The sequence below is a fragment of the Cyrtonyx montezumae genome, unplaced genomic scaffold (assembly GCF_038088225.1).
Source record: "Cyrtonyx montezumae isolate F1298 unplaced genomic scaffold, pur_monq_1.0 scaffold_2, whole genome shotgun sequence".
Lineage (NCBI taxonomy): Eukaryota > Metazoa > Chordata > Aves > Galliformes > Odontophoridae > Cyrtonyx > Cyrtonyx montezumae.
Genome location: NW_027071936.1, coordinates 54,458,415 through 54,480,783, shown reverse-complemented (window position 1 = coordinate 54,480,783; position 22,369 = coordinate 54,458,415). Strand labels below are relative to the sequence as shown.

General features: G+C 42.0%; 1 protein-coding gene across 1 annotated transcript; it reads left to right on the top strand.

The window, feature by feature from the left end:
* Positions 1–117: 117 nt before the first annotated feature.
* LOC136048219 (ADP-ribosyl cyclase/cyclic ADP-ribose hydrolase 1-like) lies at positions 118–21,181 on the top strand. The gene is made up of 8 exons (XM_065735736.1): positions 118–538; positions 12,720–12,849; positions 13,410–13,545; positions 14,061–14,143; positions 15,792–15,868; positions 16,550–16,642; positions 18,323–18,409; positions 20,323–21,181. The coding sequence occupies exons 1-8, from the start codon at positions 300–302 to the stop codon at positions 20,402–20,404; spliced, it is 927 nt and encodes a 308-aa protein (XP_065591808.1). The 5' UTR covers positions 118–299; the 3' UTR covers positions 20,405–21,181.
* The last annotated feature ends 1,188 nt before the right edge of the window (positions 21,182–22,369 follow it).

The following is a 22,369-nucleotide window of genomic DNA, read 5'->3' as shown; positions in this document are numbered from 1 at the left end:
TAACTCAGGTTTCACCCACGTGTGGCCGCAATGAGGACCTTCATTTACACAAAAGCACGGGGAGTTTCCCTTTTTATGACTGACTTTTGGACATTCACTCCCTTGAGGCAAAAGCTGAGAGCTACGGCCCACAGAGACGAGAAGGCGCAGCACCCACAGCAGCCGCTTTGCAAGCAGCGCAGCGGGGCCTCCCGGAGGCGGTGGGCCGACTGCCGGCCGGGCGCCCCGGAGCCCGGCTGCCACAAGGGGAGGCGCCGGGCCGCAGTTCGGAGCCCGCCGTTCCCGCCGCCCGCCTCGCCATGCCCTCGCAGCGCGGCTCGGAGCGGAGGCGGCAGCGCGGCGTGCTGCTGGCCGGCGTCGCCGTCCTGCTGCTCGCCCTCGTCCTGGCCGCCGTGCTGGCCTCCGCCTTGACGCGGGGCAAAGAGGAGGCGAGGCCGGAGCCGCTGAGGTGGCAGGGCAGGGGGACCACTAGGAACCTGCGGGAGATCGTCCTGGGGAGATGCTACGGCTACCTCGCCGAGAGGCGCGCGGAGCTGGGGTGAGCATCGGACTCGCGGTGCGGGGAGGGCAGAGCAGGCTCGGATGTGCGGCGCGCACCTGGCTCGGAGGCGGGAGGCAGGCGGTCCTACAAACCAGGTGCAGCACGGGAACGCCGGGTTGGGCGCCGAGATGGGCATGGAGCAGGCTACCCACGGCTGCCGGAGTTCAAGGAGTGTTTGAGTAGTGCTCTCAAACACGAGAGTTTGGATTTTGGGCGCTCCTGTGCGGAGCCAGGAGTTGGGCTCAGTCCCCTTCTGGCTCTGTGGTTCCAATTGTCTGTGCCCAAGTGGGGTTTTTAAGGAATCTGTGTGCAATGTGAGCATTGGTAAGTCTGGGTCAAGAGCTACCTGAAAAGTACTTACTGCACCGGCTAAAGCTGGAACTGGATTCTTGCAGCTTGAAGTAAGGAGGAGGTCACAGCAATTCACTGTAAATCCAACCTTGCCAAAAATTCTGAACTGTTTAACTCTGTGTTCTCGTAACAAAAACTACACAGGAAAAATGGAGGTGGTCTGGCACAGATTTATGGAATAGACAGAGATGTTGGGAAATGCAGAGGGGTTATTTGAAACAGCTGTTTTCAGCTTGTGGGAAAAGCCTCTTGCTTAGTGATGGCGAGCGGTGCTGGCATGGCAGCCCCAGGTGCAACCCACACCTGGTGCCCTGCTCAGCCCACTGGAGCACTGGGTGCTGTCAGACTGTGCAGATCACAGAAGGGTTCCCCAGATCCCCATCAGAAATTAGGGCTAAGAATTGTTTTTCTGCTTTCTGGCCCTGGAAGGAAAGGCAGATAACAAGGTAAGGAGAGCCACGAGTTTCCTGCAGGTAATGGGGGACTCTGAGCGCCTTGGGATGGGTGGCAAAGCAGGCAGTCCAACTGTCAACCCATCACCAAAGCACCCACTAAACCACATCCCTGTGGTACTAGCCACCCTGTTGTGTGTCCTCAGTAAGCTCCAGTAGGCAAGTAGCTCCACTGCAAGCCTTCTGATATAACCACCCTGCTCTTTGTCTGTGAAAAGACAATTACAGCATCTCATTTTCATAACATTGAGGCAATGAAATCAAAGCTGTATATATTTTGTTTTGATTTTGTATTCTCTTGGTCTGTGCAAATAAATTGATTTGCAGCATTTTAAAGGGAATGAGCAGTTGGAAAGTTATGGCCTGAGTGCGTGGATTTAAAGTGTGCAATACATTAAACACCTGAGTGGTTGCAGTATAAGTGAGGGAGCTTCTCTAGTAAAAAAAAAATATATACATATATATATATATATGTATAATAAAAAAATAAATTGAAAAGCTCCTGAAGCTTTTGCAGTATCGCATACAGTTTTCTACAGATGCACATTAATTTATTACAGAAGTATGGACTCAATGTTTAACTCAGCAATCATTACTAATGTGTTCACAACATGCTTACTGGGAATCATTTATTTATTTTTTTCCCCCAGGTACACGTTTAAAATCATAAATTCATAATCAGAAGTTATCTAACAGTTTTTCCAAGGCATAATCTTTTGTGCTCTGCTTAATCCAGCAGCGCTTAATATCTTGAATAATCTGCCTGTTGTAGGATTTTTATTTTATATTACTTTATTAAAGAAGCTGTGAAATCTACCTGAGAGAGCACCAAAAAAGGAAAAATGTTTACAGGTACCTGTAACATTCAGGATAGTACTGGGCAGAGAATTAAAACCTAGGAGCCTCTTTTTTAGGGAATCTGACCTTAGATTCCCCATTTCTCATCCTAGTGAGATAGATGTAGGTTGAAATGTAACAAACTGCTCTTATCACTGGCACTTCCTGATAATAAAACTAGTGCCTTTAGGACACATCAGAGAGCTCTCCATCTTTCATCCTGAGCTCTTTCATCATTAACGTAGGACTTGGATCTTCCATTGTGTGGGATCTTTGGTGTACTTCATCAAAGAAAGGGAGTAGGAACGTGGAACTGAAACTCAGGCATGCCTGCGAGCTGATCAAGCTGTGTCCTGCACTCAGCGAGGTCTTTTGTTGCCACTACTACTGTAGGAACCTCACTGACTTGCTTAGAAATCTTGTTTTCCTCATCAGTTTGTCCACAATCTGTTGGAACCTTTTTTAATCTGTCACCAATATGTACATTTTTTAACAGCTCTGCTTCTGATAAACTCACGTGCATTTTCTTGTCTTTTTTCTATTCAAAACATGGCCCCGAACCCACCAGCCCCTTGGGAGAACTGCTGCTCTCTGATTCATGAGCACCTCATATGAAATCAGATTTTATCACATCAATTTGCATCTTCAAAACCAACTTAAAGTTCAGGTGCTGTATTGCAGTTCTCACTAAAAGCAGCTCCTAAGTACTGTGTGCAGCACCTGCTGATAGTTCTCTTTTATTGCCTGTGTGCAATAAAATCTTGGGACTGCTGATGCGAGAAGTGGGCAGGGAACGTTGAATAGCTCTTGTCATATGTTTGGCTCAATTCTAGGAAGAAAATATGGTCCACACAGGATTAGGCTTTTCAGGTCATGCCCTGCATGTGACTTGCATGACTTGCTTAGGTGTTCACATTAGCAGGTATTATTTCTTCTTGACTTCCCAAAAATACCGGCTAATGTCAAGAGGCGAAGCTAAAGCAACAGTTTGTCACGGCTCAGTGGTCTTGCTTTCTTTGGCATTAACAAAAGATGCACGTTTCACTTTCGTCGATGTTGGTGAATTCCCGTACTCATCCACCTCGGTCATTGGTATGCTTTGTTGCTTTGTGTGAGTAACGGCCAGAGGCGGTTTTGTCCACGGGAAGGAATTTGACCTCAATTGCTCTATGTTCCCTTTCCCGGTAATACAGGCTCCCTCTTCTGGCTAACTGAACGCCTGCTATCCTCAAGCTCCAATTTTCATACGGTATAAGCTTAAAATTTCAGGAATCTAACCCTGGTGTAATCAGAAGAGTTTTCTAGCACCCTGGGCAGGATCCTACCATGCAGCAGTTTCCCACACATGTGCTTCATACAGCAGAGCTCTTATGGTAATGTGGAGCCAGGGCTGACCTCAGGTGGATATGTAACCCATTGCTTAGAGAATATTCTTTGAGTGTTCTGCCCCTTTTTCCTTGCTGTGGGAGAACAGATAGTGACAGGCACAGCATGAAATCTGTTGCTGTGCAGGTAACAGCTTTGATTTGTCTCTTATTTGGGTTTGGGTACAATTAACGCTTAGTGATCTTGTAAAGGAGAGAGAAGAAAGGTCACAGACTCAGCAACAAGAGGAATGCTTTTTTTTCAGCCTAGAAATGAACTCATCTGACATTTGCAGCTCAGCAGACTTGTTGTTCTCAGATGGGGACTGCTCCCCCGCAGATCTGCAATCGCTTTCTGATTGACTCAAGCCAAGCCAAGTCAAGTCTGATAGGACCTACTGCTTCAACATAAGTCAGTTCTTTTTTATCTAACCTCTGCCAGTGACACAGCAACAGGGAGCAGGCAAGTAGTCACCTTTATAGCATGCATGGCTGTGCAGGCCTGGGCTGTGTGTCAGCACAGCAGTACAAAACAGTGAAGGTGCAAAGTGTTTCTCATGTAGTGCTGCACAGATATATACCATAGATGTCCCCCTTAAAAACAGTTGGACCAAATAATGTATTCAAAGCTAGTGGTAAATGCCCCTTCAGGGACATGATTTAGTGGGCGTTATCACTGTTAGGTGGACAGTTGGACTAGATGATCTTAGAGGTCTTTTGCAACCTTAATGATTCTGTGATTCCATGAAATTTGAACAGCTTCTAGTTCCATTAAATTTAGCAAAAGCTTGTGCATACTCAGGAGAGCTTCCTCTTCTCTCTGCATGACCATGGTGCATTATTTGCCTTTCCATTCCTTTGCATGCTATTGAGATAGTAGTTTATTTTATCAAAAAGAACACGCGGTACCATGATTTGGTGTGAGATACTATAGCACTTGTAGCATCTTTTCCTCCAGAGAGCAATCTGTTGAGGTTTTTGCATGCTTGTTTTTGCATTTTTCCTTTATGCTCTGCTGGGCATTTTTAATTTGATTCCCATGCTCACTGATTACTAACACTTCACACTGAGCGTGGCACTTCACAACAGCTACAGTTTGATTCAGTGTCAAATAAAAAAAAACAAAAAAAACCCACCATAATGACTACACAAAATAAAGCTATTATATTCAAACTTAACTGGAGTTTGATTTTTACATAAAGAAAATATGCCTTGCTTGGAGAGACTTTTACTGAATCAGTCATCTGGAGAGTGCTGTGTTACTAGCTGATAGTAGCACCTCTTTTGGAATGCACCACAGGCTTCTAAAGCTTCTGAATTTGGTTTGCATCAACTGCAAAGGATTCAACTTTCTGTGTTTATTTAAAGAAAAAGCACACAAGACAATTGTTACAATGACCTCTTCTGCCCCTCTCCTGGGCACTGCTGAGGCTGCACTTGGAGGACTGCATCCAGTGCTGGGCTCCAAGTACAAGGGCATCATGTCCAGTGAATGGCCACAGAGGTGATTAAAGGATTGAAATGCCTGAATAAAGAATCGAGGCTGTTCAGCAGGGATGTTATCAGTGTGTATAAGTATTGGCTTGACAGAGAAAAGAGGGGGCCAAGTTCTCCTGAGTGATATTCAGCTGCAGGACAAGATGTAACGCTCGCTACACAAAAATTCATTTTAAAATGAGAAAAACTACTTTAAATCTGAGAGCAATTGAAGAATGGAATACTTTGCCCAGAGAGGTTGTGGAGGTTCTGTCCTTGGTGATGCTGAGAACCAGACAGGACACAGTCCTGAGCAACATACTTTGGGCTGGGCTGGGCTAGATTGTCTCCAGTGGTACCCTCCTATTCTTCAATTCCTTTGATAATACTTTTAGACTATAAAGAGGTCCATTGTGTAACTAGGACAAACGGTGGTGCAGAAACTGCTTGGCTCAGCTGTATTTAACAGCAGTAAAATATTTAATGATTATTAATGCAAGATACAGTACTATTTCAAATAGTTTTTCACTTTTAGGTTAGCCTAGTCACAGAATCACAGAATGGTCTGGGTTGAAAAGGACCTCAAAGATCATCTAGCTTCAACGCCCCTGCCATGAGCAGAGTCAGTAACCACTAGACCAGGCTGCCTAGAGCCACATCCAGCCTTGCCTTGAATGCCTCCAGGGATGGGGCATCCACAGCATCTCTGGGCAACCTGTTCCAGTGCGTCACCACCCTCTGAGTGAAAAAATTCCTCCTAGTTATCATACTATATGGCTCACAATTACTTCACCTTCATATATTAAAATCTTATTATTTTTAATAATAATTTATTATCAAAATTATTTATTTATTATTAAAATTATAATTCATTTGAGTGAAAATCTCCTTTGACTTCCTTTCCAAATACCGAGGGGGAAATAATTCTCTGTACTAGCCTCTTGCATATTCATCAGAAAGTAGTTGGTATAATTCTGTTTGGCTTTGCTTCCTGCTACAAATTTATGCATCTCATTTGTCAAGCAGAGACAGCTCCCTGTTCTTTCCTTTTACTCTTGTTCATTGGCTATACAGAATAGGCTATACAGAACCAACAACTGGTAGCCACATAAATTCAGGCAACGCAATAAGATTGAAATTTATTGTATGTTTGGATGGGGCACTCTAAGACCTTGTTGGTGATGAAAGGGACGATCTTGTTCCTTCTCACTAACCTCTGTTCACTCATCCAGTTCTCTGCACATGTAGAGAAGTCAGTGAAAAGAAGTGTGCTCAGGGGGTCTTGCTAGTGGTGTTATTCAGCTGTCATTGCTCAGGTATGGTAAATACCAGAGAACTGTTTGACATCTCAGACCCCTGTGTGGAAATAACAGCGGTGGTGAGAAACCATCATTTGTTCCCCATCATTCCTTGTATATGAACATTCACAGCCCTGGGGTACACCAGAACAGAGATTAACTTGTCTGGGGAAAAAAAAAAAAAAAAAAAGCTTTTTCCCTGGCCTTCAGACATCACAACTCTGCTGTGTGGGCTTCAGTTGTTCTGTCTACAGCAGCCTTTCCAGAAGTCATCTTTCTGTGAGTTTTGGATGACTGTCTCTATCCCCAGGCAGTTCTGCAATACTTTCTTTACTGGCTTTTAAACTGTTTCATTTACAGAGAACAGTACTTACAAAATAAAGATGCCAAAAAGAAAAGAAAAAAAAAAAAAAAAGGAAGAGGAAAAGAACCATTTAATTCTCATATTGGGGAAAAAAAACATCAGTTACCACAAACTTTGAAGTGACAGACTATTATAATTAAGCTAAGTGGTAGTGAGATGCTAGTCCTTGTTGAAGAGTTTGAGACTGACAGCATCTCTGTGACTTTTTTCTTTCTTTTTCCCCTTTTTTTCCCCCTTGCTATTATCCCAGTGTTGAAAACACTCTTTAAATCAGCTTTGGCTGTCCGCTCTCCGTTCTCGTTTTTTTCAATTTTAGCACCAATATATCTGATAGGAGACGCTGAAACAATGTTAATGGATCTGATGTTGAATGGTACATCCTGCGAGTGTGCCCTCACCTTTGGAGGCATCTCAGGGCCTTCAGGGAGTGCCTTTTGCCACTTGATGGCAGTGTTCGCCTGGTCTCAGCTCCTCGTCCTCAATTGCACGAATCCAACTGCAGCTGCCAGGGTTTTGCAGCAGCTCCAGGGAAGTGACACGACGAGGTTGGAAGTCGGGAGGGAGCAGCAAGAGCGGGAGCAAAAATATTTAGGGCAGAAAACATGGAGCAAAAAGATTCTTTATTACAGAGGGATTCACCTCAACACAGCAGGCTTTGTATGATATCTGTGTGTGGAGATGTAGTTACTCATAAGCTCACATGAAAAATAAATTAAAGATGGACATATAAACATCATCACTGTCACTGTCCACTGCAAGAGGCAGATAACTAACTGTGTGATGCCGTAGGAAACCTGCTTTAGCAGGGGGGTTGGACTCATTGATCTCTAGAAGTCCATTGCAACCCCTGCAATTTGTGATTCTGTGATAAGTAAGGAGGCAAAAGTGGGTCTGTTAGGTGCAGATCCGTTGCTGCATCATTTAGTTCTGTCGGTATGCAGTCTCCAGGCATTTCAGACTTCTCAGGTGCCTTGGACTTCAAGCATGAACACTTCTCATGTGGTTCAGAATCTTTGCTATAACCACAGAACTTCTCACTGACTGTTTAAGTTTCTAAGTGCACAGGTGTGTACTGTTATTACAGCCTATTATTTAGGCTGACAGTGGTAGCAAGTGAGAAAGGTGCTGTGGTGAGTGCCTGCATAAGGCAGCAGCAACCCTGATTAAAGCCAGCGTGACTTGCCAGCTGAGGTCAGAGCCTCCCACACCAACCTCACAATCTGCCTGCCCTGTGAAGTTTAATCCCTGCAAAGACCAGTTTTATAAAGGACCCTGTCTTCAAAGCCCACGAGAGATCACAATTAAAATCTCTTGTTATGGCCTGAAGACATTGTTTTATTTTAGGAAGGAAAATTGTGATCCTGGGAAGCCAGCACAGGAGGCTGTATCTCACCAGGGGAGCTTCTCATGCCTGCGAAGGGGTTTGAGGAATGTGGGCAGGACTGACTGAGCTCTCCAGAGCAAAGCCTGAGAATCACATTCACTTGAAAATTTAAAGTGGATCCCATACTTTAAACTTCTCTCAAATTTCTGAGTGAAAACCTTAAGGTGACACAGCTCAAGGAAACACTGCTCTTCATAAGGTGTTTTTAGCTTCCACTGTCAGCAAAGTGATGAACTGAAAACAAGAGGTCCAGTGTGATGTAGCTGAAGTCACAAGGGATGAAACTCATCCCTGATATTATACCAATTAAATCATTTTCAATTGTGAATGAATGTGCTCTCTCATGTCCAGTTAAAAAGAAAAATAACACTACACAAAATTAATAGTGATTTCTCAGGTAGCTCAATGCCATTGTATTCCTTTAAGTGCAAGGATGCTCTTTCAAGGTTAGCCAGATCGATGTACTGATATGCAAGAAACAATGATGCAGAAGCTGTCCATTTTTATAATATGCATATTAAAGTTTGGCTTCTAGGATAGCTGCTAATGGAAATGTTCTTGGCCCTAGATTCCTTTTCATAAATTTGTATGATGTTCATTAAAAAAGGTAAATGGATAGAAATTCGTTGGAAAATACAACCTCTACTTGAATGTAGGGAAAAATGCAGGGTATGCTTTGTTGTATACATAGCATACTTATTGATAAGGAAGTGAAGTGTTAATGATGATATGTATTTGTATCTCAGCTTGTTTCTTGCTGTACTCAGTGCAGGATGCAGAGCCTCAGTTTGTAAAAGGTTTTAAGGCCCAGTTCTGCAATTGCTGTGTTCCAGGGAACGGGCTGCAGCTTCAGTTCCTGATTTTATAGCAGATTCCGCAGTGTTCCCTTTAAACTTGTTGAGTTATTTTGAATTTACCAGCATTTCCCAAACTATTTTCATAAAATATATATATTTGAAAAAAACACCCGAACACGTAAGTGTGTTTATTTTATCTGACAGTGAACTTGGCTTAAATATTTCAGATTCTGTAGCAGAATAAAATGCCTTAAATACTGCATTGTAAACAGAATTAGCCTTGAGGGAAGAAATTCATTAAGCAAAAATAAATGCATATGATGTTTGTTTGATGCAGAATTAATGTGCAATCCAAAACACACAAAACCAATCAAATCCATGGAAAAAGAACACAAGTCCAGAATCATGTGGCAAGCAAGCACATTCACCATGGTGTCCTGGCAATCTCTTTCCCAGCCTTCTTTCTGTAGACAAATTAAATTAATACATTCTGTGATAGGTAACTTTCCAATTGGAGTATCTTTGACATGACAGATTTCACAGAGTCACAATTGTAGGGGTTTAAAGAGACCTCCAGAGATCATCCAGTCCAACCCTCCTGTCAGAGCAGCTCCTTAGACCAGGTTGCACAGGTAGGCATCCAGGTAGGTCCTGAATGTCTCCAGAGGAGACTCCACAACCTCTCTGGGCAACGTGTTCCAGTGCTCCAATTTGTTTAGATTTGGTGGACTGGGACTCCCACAGGCCTTGCTGTGTTCCTGTGGGTGCTCTGACAGGGAAAGTGGAGGCTATGAGTGCTCATCTTGAGCAGCCCAGGCCATGTAGTGGGTAAAACTCTGAAGCACAGTGGAAAAGCCAACATTGCTTTTCCAACTGGCTCCAGGAGAACTGCTCTCCTTTGTGCTCAGCCGCCTTCAGAGAACTGTTCATTTCACAGATGCTTTTTGGCAAGGAAGGTGTTCATCTTTCAATTTGAAGGTGTGCTTGCTACAGCTGTTAGCATACCAAGTGCCAGCAGACTTCCCATATTATCGTCAGGAGAGCCTCAGCTTCAGCATGAGCTTTTACTTTTGCTGAATGTGTTAAGTACCACACAGCAGGCAGATGTTTTCTTTCTCTTAGTTCTAGTGTATACATCAATAGCAAGGCTGTAAAGAATTCCATCTTTCCCACAGCTGGGATTCAAAAATCCTAAAGCTTTCTCACTGCAGTTGTATCAGACAAAACAATTATTATTTCTGGCTCTTAAGATGTGGGGTGAAACCTGCATTTCCTACCTCAGAAATAGCCTCCCAGAGCACACCCATGAGTTCTTTTTTATATAAAAAAAGATGTGTTGATGGTTGAGAGTAGTGAAATATTCTTTAGCTTTTGTAGATTGTTTGTTTGTTTTTACTGTGAAGATCAGTGTTTAGACTTATAAATAATGCTGAAATTGCTGAATTTTCATAAGAGTCCATCCTGCCTTATCGTCCAGCCTTATCATTCTTCTTTGTGGTACAAATAAAAGTCTCATACTCATTACCAGCTGTAGAAGAGCTTCCCTACTTGAGAGGCTAAGCCCTACCTCTTCTGTGACATCAAATGTAGTTCTGCTTAGTGTTGTCAGGATTGTGGCTGAACACTGCTCTCCCAGATACTTCCCTGTGAGGTACCAGTGTTAGTATGATGAAAATCTCTCTGGTATGCTTACAGAGTTTGTAGCCAGAAACATCTTCCTCGAGAACAAAATGTAATATGCCAAGTTGAGTTCTGCTTTGACTTGTTCTCTGGAGCAGCCAGCTCTCTGGGTTTGTAGAGGCCCAAGAGATGCTAATTTCTGTGCTTTGTAAAATTTGGGAGTGCTCCCTCATATGACCCTGCCATGGCAAGGTAATCTGCACACTGCGATGATAAAACTTGGGTGCAGAGGAGCAGCTGACTGTAACACAAGAGGTATTCTTAAGCCTTTGAGGCAGCCAACTGTGGAATGAGAATGACTGTAGCCTCATGGGAAGGACGAGGAGTACGTTACGATACACAAGTTGTAATCAGGCTGCCAAATATGAGTAAGAATCCATGTTGATTAGTTTGAAACAAATAACCATCATCTAATAAGATGATAACTTAGGTTTGCCACTGAGTAAGTAAAGGCAGAAAGGAAGGAAGGCTGGGACAACTTGTCATGGCTTGTCCAATCCTTTCTGGTCTTAGACAAGTGCGGGCCCCTGCAGCATGTCTGGTAGGGGCACTTCTGCTGCTCTGTGGGACTGCCAGGTGCTAGAGCCCTTCTGGACACACCCAAACAACAGTGGTCCTTCTCTGCCTGTGGTTTTGTTTCTTCTCCATCTGGGTTAGGAATGAGGGAAGGGTGTTTGTGTACAGACACAGCAGCATGGTGAGGAAATGGCTGGGGTTCTGGGTCCCACTGTCATGACATAGTCTTCTGTAATACCACCAGCTCATCATGTGTGTTTCTCTTTACCTTTCTGATGCTCAATCTGGATAAGAGCACCAGAAATCATAGAATCATGGAATCACAGAGTGGCTTAGGTTGGAAGGGGGCTTAAAGATCATCCAGATCCAACCCCCTGTCATGTACAGGGTTGCCACCCACTGGGAATATCACAGATCTGTAAAATGTTCTGAAATCTTCAATGAGCTACTACTGATTTCACTTAATCCCTTTAGAACTCTTTTTAAGACTAATCAAATTCTACATCATACCTGTTACCCAAGTACCCACAAGTAAAGAAGCCTGCAGCCCTGTGTGTCTGTCACATACCAACTGATCCCTGCAATTTTTACACTTCTCTGAAGGCATGGGTGTCTTCATCAAAGACAAAGGCCGTTCTTCAGACAGCTTCTTCAAACTGTGGGAACACCCTTGGGAGGGGATTACAAATAGTGGAGAAAGAGAGGATGAGTCAGTTAGCCAGAACAGCTCCTCTTGGCATGCAGACAGAGGAGTAATGCAGTCAGCTTTTTGATTTACATAAAGATAGGGAAGAGAAAGCTGCAGAATCACTGGACGGCTGTCAGTGAAGGGGAAGGCTTTTAGAGTGGGCCTGAAATGAGTAGGCAGGCAGTAATTCGGAATTGTAGTAATGTTTTTATTATTCAAGTATAAGAAATCAGATGTCCTGAGCCTTTTGTGCTGCAGTGTCATGGAGCATGGCACTACCTCAGTGCGCAGAGATGATTTCTTGTCATCACCATGCAACAGTTTTCTCTTAGTGTGGAACAAGCAGAGTCCAGTTTCCGTGAGCAGAGATACAGTTTTATTCCCAGGCTGATGAAGCAATGAGCTAAGAGTGAATGTAGGCTGAAGTGTGTCCTGACATCCACTAGTTCCCCTCATATAAATGCAGTGAGATTCTTCTGACTCACACCAGTGAGAGCAAAGGGACCAGAGCTAGTAATATGCAGAGACTGAAAAAGATCAACTGGAGTTGGAGCAGATCTCAGCTATACTTGTACAAATCCACTATTGCTTCAACTAAGCACTTAGCTGCAATCTAGTCCCTAACTGCAAGTAACATCAGCTCCAAAGTATCAAGACCTCTGCTTTTGTTTTAGAAAAACATCTGTAGATACTGTTTGAGTTGGGCAGGTAGACTCGTAGGCATAGTTCTGGCTTAGATGAAAGATGTTTTAGAACTGCATATTCCTCACTATATATTGATTTCCTGAAGATACTCTGCTTTTTTAATGCATATTGTGTGTTGATGCTTGAGCATAGTCAGAACTCTTTAAAAATTGATCTGTAATATTTGAATGTAACAGGAGGAAATGCTTTCACAAACATAAATATTAATAATCATTAAAAATATTTAATAATAAATATCAATTAATGATGCTTCAATCTTTCGGCAGAGATAAGGATTGCCTAAAAATATGGGAATCATTAAAAGATGCATTCATTCACAAGAATCCCTGTAGTGCTACAACAGAAGATTATCGGCCTTTAATGGAGTTGGCAAGCCATCCAATATCCTGCAACAAGGTAATGGTGGGCTATGGAAGGGAGATTGCTAGGGAACAATGTGTCTGTACAGGGCTTTGAGTAGTGGATCTTTTCCATAATAACTGTTGGTGTCTGTAGGTGGACAAGGCTGATAGTTTTGCCAGGATGGCTGATATTTTTGCCAGAGTCATCCTAGTTAAGCTGCAGAGTTGTCCCAGTTCCCTGAGCTTGCAGATCTCTGTGAGAAATAAGCAGTCCTAATGTCAGAGGAATGCTGCTTCCAAAAAGCTACTCTCCCATCTGTTGTTCAAAAGCACTCTACAAACTGTATAAATATGCGATGTGAATTACTAAAAATTTTTCTTTCAAAACACCTTGCTCATCTTGGGCTGAGTGCATTTCCATGAAAAACAGCCACCCCAATAATTTGGAAATGAGAGCAAGGGCTGTGGGATTAAGAACCGATCTGGTAATGGGAACTTGCAGCATTTCAGTAGGAAATTAGAACTCCTTCATGATGAAGAAAACTTTGTTTTTCTCTTTTCCTGACCAGCTTGAGCTTAAGTATCATTTATTGCACATTGTACCTTATTTCACAGTCACTATTTTGGAGCAAGACAAATGACCTTGTTCATCTTTACACAAAATCCAGTCACCGTTTCCTTACCTTGGAGGACACGTTTCTGGGTTATATGCTTAATGGGATTTCATGGTGTGGAGACCCCTCAGCCCCAGGTAACAAGTCTTAACTTTTGCAAGCCAAAAATGCATACTAGAATTCCAGATTATTATTTTCTCTTACCTACATACTGAAATGTTTTTCTTTTAAAACCGTGATCATTTTTCTGCTCCCATGTTATGGAAGACTGAAAATAATTTAAGTTGAAAAACGCATCTTTTTTGGCTACCAAGAAGACTAATGATCACTTCTAGCCCTCTTTATCTATGTCATTTTGTACCTTCCTTTAACTCCAGTGGGACAAACTGCAAAATAAGAATCCCATTCAAAAGAGTTCTGGTCGTACACATGTTTTCTGTACTCAGTTTTCTGAGAATTATTTGCTTATGGGACCTCCAGCTGTCTCACTGAGACATGGGTGAGCAGAGAAGAAGACCTTTGAAGACATGCAAATTTTCTTTCCTCCTAGAGCTTCTTCATGTAGCCAACTTGTTTTGATAGGGAACAAATCTGTATTAACATTTTAACAATATTCACTCTAGTCTTATTATCTCAATATGTTTCTTCTAAGGAATCAACTATGAATCTTGTCCAAAATGGAGTGAATGTGAGAGCAATCCTGGCTCTGTATTTTGGAAAATGGCATCAAAGATGGTAAGATCTAGAATAAATTTCCTCTCATCACAGAATGTTAAAAGGCATGAAGCTCCTGACACTGTCAAAAATCTGAGTTTCCAGATTGGACTTCAAAAAATAGAACAGTAGAAGTTCACATAAGTTTCAGCTTTAGGTGCCAAAAAGTCCGAGTATGGAAATCTTTATTTCCAAGGTTTCATATTTTACTTAATTGGACCAGATCTGTCAGCAAAGTTGGGCATTTTTACTGTGGGAGAGACTGTATGCCAGAGTCTAGAACAACACTTGGCAGACAGCTGGAACATTACAAATAAGACTTACGGTAATAATTACAGTAAAAGCCTTAATTAAATCACAGGACTGAAATTACAAAAAATACAGAAATTCAGAACTGTTGATGCTGATAGCAGCTCCCAGACTGGCACAGCAAGTACCTGAGAGTCCCCTTGGTCCTTCTCAGCATGAACCTGAAGAGGATGTCCTCCCACAATGTTCCTATGGTGTCCCCACCTGCATGTGTGTCGTAACTCTGATCGCATCAGTGACGTATCACTAGACCATGTTAAGCAGCTGGCCTGGTTTTATGGAATCAGCACTTTACAGAACACTCACTTCACATCGACCAGAAAAAAAAAATAGGCTCTCCTTTATCAGTTTAATTTTACATGTCTCAGAAGAGTTTAGTCTTGATATGACTATTAATAGATTTTTTTCTGGGTGAAGAACAAGCATTAATGTATTCTTCATATCTTGTATGTAAGAAAAAATCTTCTCACCATAAAAGAATGTTTTCTGTGCAAACTAGGGTCCATAAAGTTTTCTAAGCTCAGAACAGTTTTGTTGTGCAGTTCTAGAGTCTAGGAGGGACAGATCACTATACAAAGTGATACTTGTTCAACTACTGCTAAAAAACCTGCTAAAACTCGTGCTTACTGCATTGGAAAGTTATACATAATTAAACTCTCTTGTAACATGAGAGCTCTCAAGCTTGTTTTGAGACACATTGTTTGTAAGTAAGAAGAGTTGGTGAATTTGATGAGTACAGTCATGTGCATTAAACTTCTAAAAATTGTTTATCCTACCTCTGGATTATGTATCTGGAGTACTGTGAGTACATCATGTTGTAATGTAATAGTCTTAAAATAGTTGAACACAAGTTTAAAGAAGGAAAGAGTGATTACAAGATCCAGTGATTTAATAATAAGAACTTGTGATGAATTTTACTAAAATCACTGGAGAGAAAAATCCCAAGCCACAGAAGTACACAGAGTGTGAGTCATGAGGTAGCAAGTATTCCATGATTTTTATGTCCTTAAACTTGCAGTAATTCTGTGGTGGCTCATCCTCACCACTCGAGTTCAGGCAGCCTGAGGTTTGCTCTAAGTTACTAAGAAAGCAGGCAGCCCTGTATGACTGCTATAGCTGCTGGGGCTCTGGAAAGTTGCACCCCTTTTTATAGACTGAAAGCAGTGATGGGAAGGGGATGCAGGTTTATGACAGCATTGCTGTAAGAGTTTAGAAGCTTTTGTTCACAAAGATATATGTAGAAATAGGGGCCAGATTCTCTACTTGTATAAGTCAGTTCTGATGACCTCGAAGAAGTTAGAGTAGTCTCTAGGCACGTGGCATGCAATGTCAGACTATAATGTCCATTTGTTTTGGTCAGTTTGCAGAAGCAGCATGTGGTGTGGTTCAGGTGATGCTCAACGGGTCAATAGAAACGGGAGCTTTCAGAAGCAGCAGGTATACCCAGCATCTGTGTTGCTGATGGGAATGTGTGTTCGTCAGCAGGTGCTTGTCAGCAAGTTCTGGTGCAGAATGGATTTTGGTGAATTCATCTGGGAATCAAAACCATTGGCTGCTGTAGAGTTGATGAGTGTAACTCCTATACAGTGACTCTAACTGAATTCCTTCTCAGTTTATATAGATAAATCTCTAGTATGATATCACTGCACAAAGTAGCTATTACATTTAATGTAGGTTTGCACACCATGTTACAGGAATGACATGCTTCTAACTGCTTGTGGAGCTGATTTGGTTTGTTGTCTCCAGACTGTGCTTGCTAGCAGTAGTCTTATACAGAAAGATGAAGACTATTCTGGTCAGGAGAGCAGCCATGTTCATTTCCCCTGCAACAAACAAAACCCATTGCTAATAAAACTGGCAGGAGAAAAAGTACTGTAGATGGAAAAACTTGTCACTTCTATCTGCACACAGTTTCAGAAGTTCTCATGAAAAATAAATAAGAATAGAGAGAAAATCTTCTAGCAGAGGTAATTGAGTTGTCTATGAAAATCCAGCAAAAAGAAAACATTCATTCACTGAGGATAACAGCAACACTAATAGGCAGTATTAGCTGGGGTACATGTTTACATTATTAGAATTCTTACATTACTAAGAATGTTCTGTGTCCCATTCTTACAGCATTTTTGGAAGTATTGAGATCCTTAACTTAAATCCAGATAAAGTTTCTGAAATCCATATTTGGGTTATGCATAACATCGGTGGACCACAAAGGTAAACCATTCTGACCCAAAATGACTGTCTAACACTAACCACTATCTTAAACCTGCTCTGAAAAACTGCTGTGCATTTCCTCTACTAGCTGCTTACTTTATTGGAAAGAATAATGTTTTCACAGTTGATTTTGTTAGTATTTTCATAGTTAGGACTTGTCACTCATAGCTAAGACACAGTGATAATACTTTCCTTGATTTCAGAAAGTCCTGTGACCAGAGACAGTTTGATAGGGTCATTTTAAGCATTGGAAAAGGTTGCCTAGAGAGGTTGTGGAGTCTCCAAGTCTCCATCCATGGATATTTTAAAAACCCAGCTGGGTCCTGAGCAACTTGCTCTAATTGACATTGGTTAGACTAGGCGATATCAAGTTATCCCTTCCAACTTAAACAAGTCTATGATTCTGACATTTGTAATAACAAATCTGCAGTTTAAATGCTTATTGTGGAATTACTGATATCAGAACAGTGATTTCAAATCACATCTGAGCCTTTCTGAGTGACCTTTTTCATTCTGAACAGATTCCTTAGCAGACCTTTTACATTTATAGAACTGAGCATGAGGTTCAATGCCTTTGACCCTTTTCTTCAGAAATGGTTCTGGAGTTCACATGGTTATAATGCATTGCTGTGGTTTCTCCTGTTCCTAAGGTTCCCATGTGCCAGAGGCAGCAGCTTTGACACAGTGAGTTAGTAAGGAGGCCATGGTGTGTTTCAGGAATGAGTATGGACCCAGGAGAGATCCTTGCTCAGGCAGCAACAGTATTAAACAGTGTCAGCTCCAATGCAGCAACACATTTCCCTAGCATAAGCACTGATACTCAGGAATGTTTCTTTTCTGTGCAAGCTGACATGTCTATCACAGGCTTCTAGCTGTGTGCCTATAATCTTGTTAGCGTGACAGACATTCTGGTGACCCTCTGCATAGTGGTTTGCTGAAGAAAAGGGCACAGGCTAATCTGTGAATTATTTTCCCTGTACATGCCATTCAGTCCTTTCTACCATGATTTTCCAGCATCAGAAAAGCCATCACATTCCTCTTTCTCAGCAACTGCAGCAACCTGATCCCCTGCCAGCCTTCTTGACACATCTTATTTATTTTCTGTTTCACTGGAAAAGGAGGGGTAACTCTAAGAATATCTATCACTTTTATCTTCCAATTGTATTTCACGTTTGATCAGTAATAATATCTGGTAAATCCTGCAAAGAAAAGCTGGCTCTGTTTTCTACTAATGCCATATGTTGTCCTGGATTTGCCCCAGTACTGTCTTCATTTGTGTCCCATACTCTGTACCAAGAGGTGATTTTCCCCCCAAGGAGACAAATTTTTGCAGTGGCTCTGTGTATGTCTTGAACATTTGTCAATCCTGTCACTACAGCTAGATGCCCCTTGAGCTATTTCAAACGAATTATGCATAAAGATCTCAGTTTGTGGGTGGAACTGAGTTATTTTCCATAGACTTTCCTGCACGAAGGATTTTGCACAAGTTAAACAATTGAACATCATATATTTTCTACCGGTTAAAGCCCAGTGGTAACCAAAGCTCCACAAAACAAAATAGATTTTACAACACATTTTGGGAGATCTTATCTGAAATAAAATGAAATGACATAGTGTGTAGTTCAGCTGAGTTTCTTGTACACGCAAAGATCACAAGTAACCAAAGACTTTTCTCTCCAGTGAGTCCTGCTCAGGCTATTCCATAAAGAAGTTAAAAAACATCTTAGAAGAGCGAAACTTTAAGATCACCTGTGAAGACAATTACAGGTAATTGTCATTGTTGTCTACTTGCTAACATAAAACTAATGTCACATCTCTCTCTCTGCTTGACATTGTTTCCTGATTTCAGCAAATTGAGCAGATTGCCCTCTTATTTCCATCACATCTCTTCAAAGTGGCTGTGTGGTTCTCTCAGCCTCCCACTTATGCTCTGTGCCTTGTACTCCAGGATGTCACTGCTGCTGGGCTTGTTTGGTTGCCTTCAGCAAAGTAGCAATGCAGCCTCCTGCAAACAGATTTTCATATTATCAGGCTTTTACTTAAAATAATAAAAGCCAAATAGGCAACTTTCCTTCCAGCTTAATGCAGATAATACACTGTGTCAAGCTTAGGCCATATTTCCTTTACTATAATTTCCATGTTTCCTTTCCATCCAGCTGCGTTATCAGGAAGAGAGACATATGACATGATAGGTACTATTAGCTATTATAATTCCCCATTGTCAGGTTTGTGCAGGAAACAGGAGTTCAGGAAAAAGAATGGCCCAAGTTCTGGTTTGGCTGAAATCTCTGCCTGTCTGCTGAGGAGTTAGAAAAGCTTGAAAGCTATTGTCCCTCTGTGTCAGTTCAGAGAACTTTACATGGACGAATAATGTTCTCTAGTGACCTTAAAAAGGTGGCTAGAGTTCAGTTTTACTCATAAAGCTCAATAATCATATCTTATCTGCCAAGAACAGCTTTTCAAAGCAAATAACTCATACTTCGATAGGAACATTTCCTAAGTAAACATTTCTATAAACTACTGAGTTCACGACATTGGTTTTAGGTGAGGGAAAGGTTGTCTGCAGAGGAGACATTTGCCTTGCAAATGCCCTATGCAGCACTAGAATTTTATTCAGGAAAGCAGAGCAATATATCCCTGCTTAGGTATTGCTCAACCTTAGTAATAACTGCTCTGCACACTGAAAAAAACAACACTGGTGAGGTTCATAAATGCACTGAATTAGGATGCTCACATACTTGCTTTCTCTTTGGAGTACTGTAGTCTCCAGTCAGTACTTGAAGACTTGTAAGCAGGTGCAAACTATTCTAGCCTATGCTGAAATAGGCTAGGGAGACAGAGAGGAAGGGGAAATATGTAGTAATTTAGATACCCTTTGGCTCAGCACAAGAGGAAATCTTCAGAACTTCATGAAGAATGTGTTGGCACACTCATTACTGTGATTCACAATTCACATCTTAAGACATAATAAGAAGTAGGCCTTTTTGTCAGCATTCAATTACCATCCATAAGCAACAATATAGAGCAACATGAACATTTTTAAATTATTTCTTTGTGTAAGAGCAATAATAAAATAATTGATATATATGTGCAGTAAAGTTCTTTAGGATGGACTCTACTGAAGTCACGGCAGATGGAACTGTGTGGATCCTTATCAGCTCAGCATCTGCAATTCTGTGACACATAGCAATCGATGCCTGTCATTATCTCTTGGTTTTGTTGTTTTCATCAACGTTTTCCACAGGGAGTTCAAAAAAGGGGATGTACTCATGCCAAAACATCTAACGCTATAGTATGTTTTTAGCAACAGCTCTATATCATGGCAGTAGGGGCTACCACTAGATAAGCAAGATGGTGAACTTCCAGCATGGCAGCAGCTCTGTGGTCAGTGAAAGGTGTCTTCTTTTTCTAATTACTTTTGCTGTCACGGCATAGCTGACATGCAGTGAGTTCACACCCTGATTTAATTCATAGGCACCTGTTCTTGTCTCCAAGTCCTATAAACACCAAAGATATGTCTGCAGCATTATGCAAGAAAAGTTATCTAAAGAAATTACATCCACTTGATAAGCACAGATGTAACATGCACTTTGACTTCCACATTGCATTTAATACCTGTGTGGTTGTTCTGTTGTACTTTCATGTGGCTACTAAATATTTGTTTTTGTGTCTTATCCCAGGCCAGTCCAGCTCCTTCAGTGTGTACATAATCCTGACCACCCAGACTGCAGTCTTTGCACCAACAGCACGGAAGCTCCGTGAAACAGAGTGCTCCACGCTATTTAAGACTTTATTTGTGTGCAAAACTGGAAAGGACATGGCTACGTAGCTTAGAGTGATAAATAGCACCATGGTTGTACAAAGTTAATAACCAGGAATCCTTGCTGTGATACTAACAGGCAAGGCCCAGGAGGTGGTATTTTAGCTGCAATTCCTGTACACACATGAGCAAACAAGCATGCTGTTTCAGAAGGGCTGAAGGCATGTTCAATGGTCGAGGACAGAAGATTCATTCTGGTTTGTTCCCTCTTATTCAGCTACTGTTGTGCACAGAGAATCCGGGCAGGGGCTCCCTTGGGCATGCACGAAGTTGCCACTGAAGACACAGCTTGCCCAGATCTATGATCTGTATGCAGCTTCAGAAGGGCTGGAAGGGAAATGCTTGGAGCACAGGGAATATCCCTGAGTGGGAAGTATTGCCCCGTGGCACATTATAGATACCCTTGATTTGTACAGAGCAGAGGAGTCAGTGAGGAAGACCCGTGGTTTCTCCCCCTATCGCTGTATCTGAAGGTTGGAAGTTCTGTTTACTTTTGTCTGCAGTGCCCTTGAGTCAGGCAGAGCCAGACAAGGCTCTGACCCTTACTCCCAGGGACTGTGGCACTTCTGAGCAGGCAAAGCTAGTAATGGAAGAGGCAGAGCAATTCTTGCCTTCTAGTGAGTAAGCTGGTGAGGAAATGGCAGAGCTGAGCCAAGAAGAGACCAGAAGCTGCTCAGAGCATTGCCAGCATCTGTAAGAATGCATCTACTGGGTAGCTGGGAAGACTGACTCAAGCATTCTTGTTAAAATCCTACTGGAAACACAGTTGTGGCTCAGATAGCATCTTATTCGTAATATAGCAATAAGTGTAAGCCTTCCAGCTTTCATAAAGGGCCCCTCAGGCCAGAGCTTGGCCATCCACTGGAATCAAGACAGACATCCAGAGGCTGCAGTGGGGAGCCTCTCCTGACCCCAGCTGCAGAGGTGAAGTGATGCCATGCCACATGTGACTCACAAACAGGCAGAAGGTTGTGGTGCCATGTATTGTAGTGACCATGCAAGCTATATAACTTTGAGCAACTCCAGATAGAGCTTTGCTCTCTAATACGGTGTCTTATACTGGGTATAGCTTGACTACACCCAAGACCTCACCTGTAACGTTTACATGAATTAAATGTTTCTTTTTTATGTGCAGTCTGCAATGTAATGATTAGATGCATCGACTCAGACGCGTATTAATATTTTTAAATAGGTTATTTCTGACTATAAGTCAAGAATCTGTCTTCATGCTCACTTTTGTACCTTTTGTGGTGTAATAATAAACTGTTGACTGTCCAATCGAGATCTCTAATAAAATTGCTGATGGCAAATACTGCTCATTCAGTTTCACATACTAGTGAAAGTGGTCCCCCACAGCTGTGGCTGTCTAAAAGCAGTTTGTCCTCTTTTGGACATGACCGAAGAACAGAAGAGGTCAAGCTAGTAGAAAAGTGTGATGTGCTGCAAGGAGGGGTGTTCAACAAATAATTGGGAATGTCTTAGTTTGATCAAGTTGCATTAAAGTACTCACAGCACAGATTTGCTAGATGTATTCTCAAATAGCAAAAGTATAATCCTGTGACTATCAGCTATGTAACAGCAGCCAGAAACGCACTGGAAAAATAATACAGAAATTCACTTAAATTATGAAACTCCATATATAATCACCCAGGAAAGCAGAGACAGGCCACGGGGCTTATCCTCCCCAGGCTGCACCCTTTCTCCGTTCTCCATCATGCACAGAGAAGTTATTGTCTCTGTAAGTGGCAGAAAAGTGAAACATCCTGTCTTTATCTCAAACACAGATGTTCAGATATGTATGCTGTTCTCAGCCATATTAGCTAAGAAAGATTACTGTTCTTATCAGGGGTTGTGTAATAAATCTTCAAACAGCAAATCTGCTTTTGAAAAATGCACTGCATACTCAG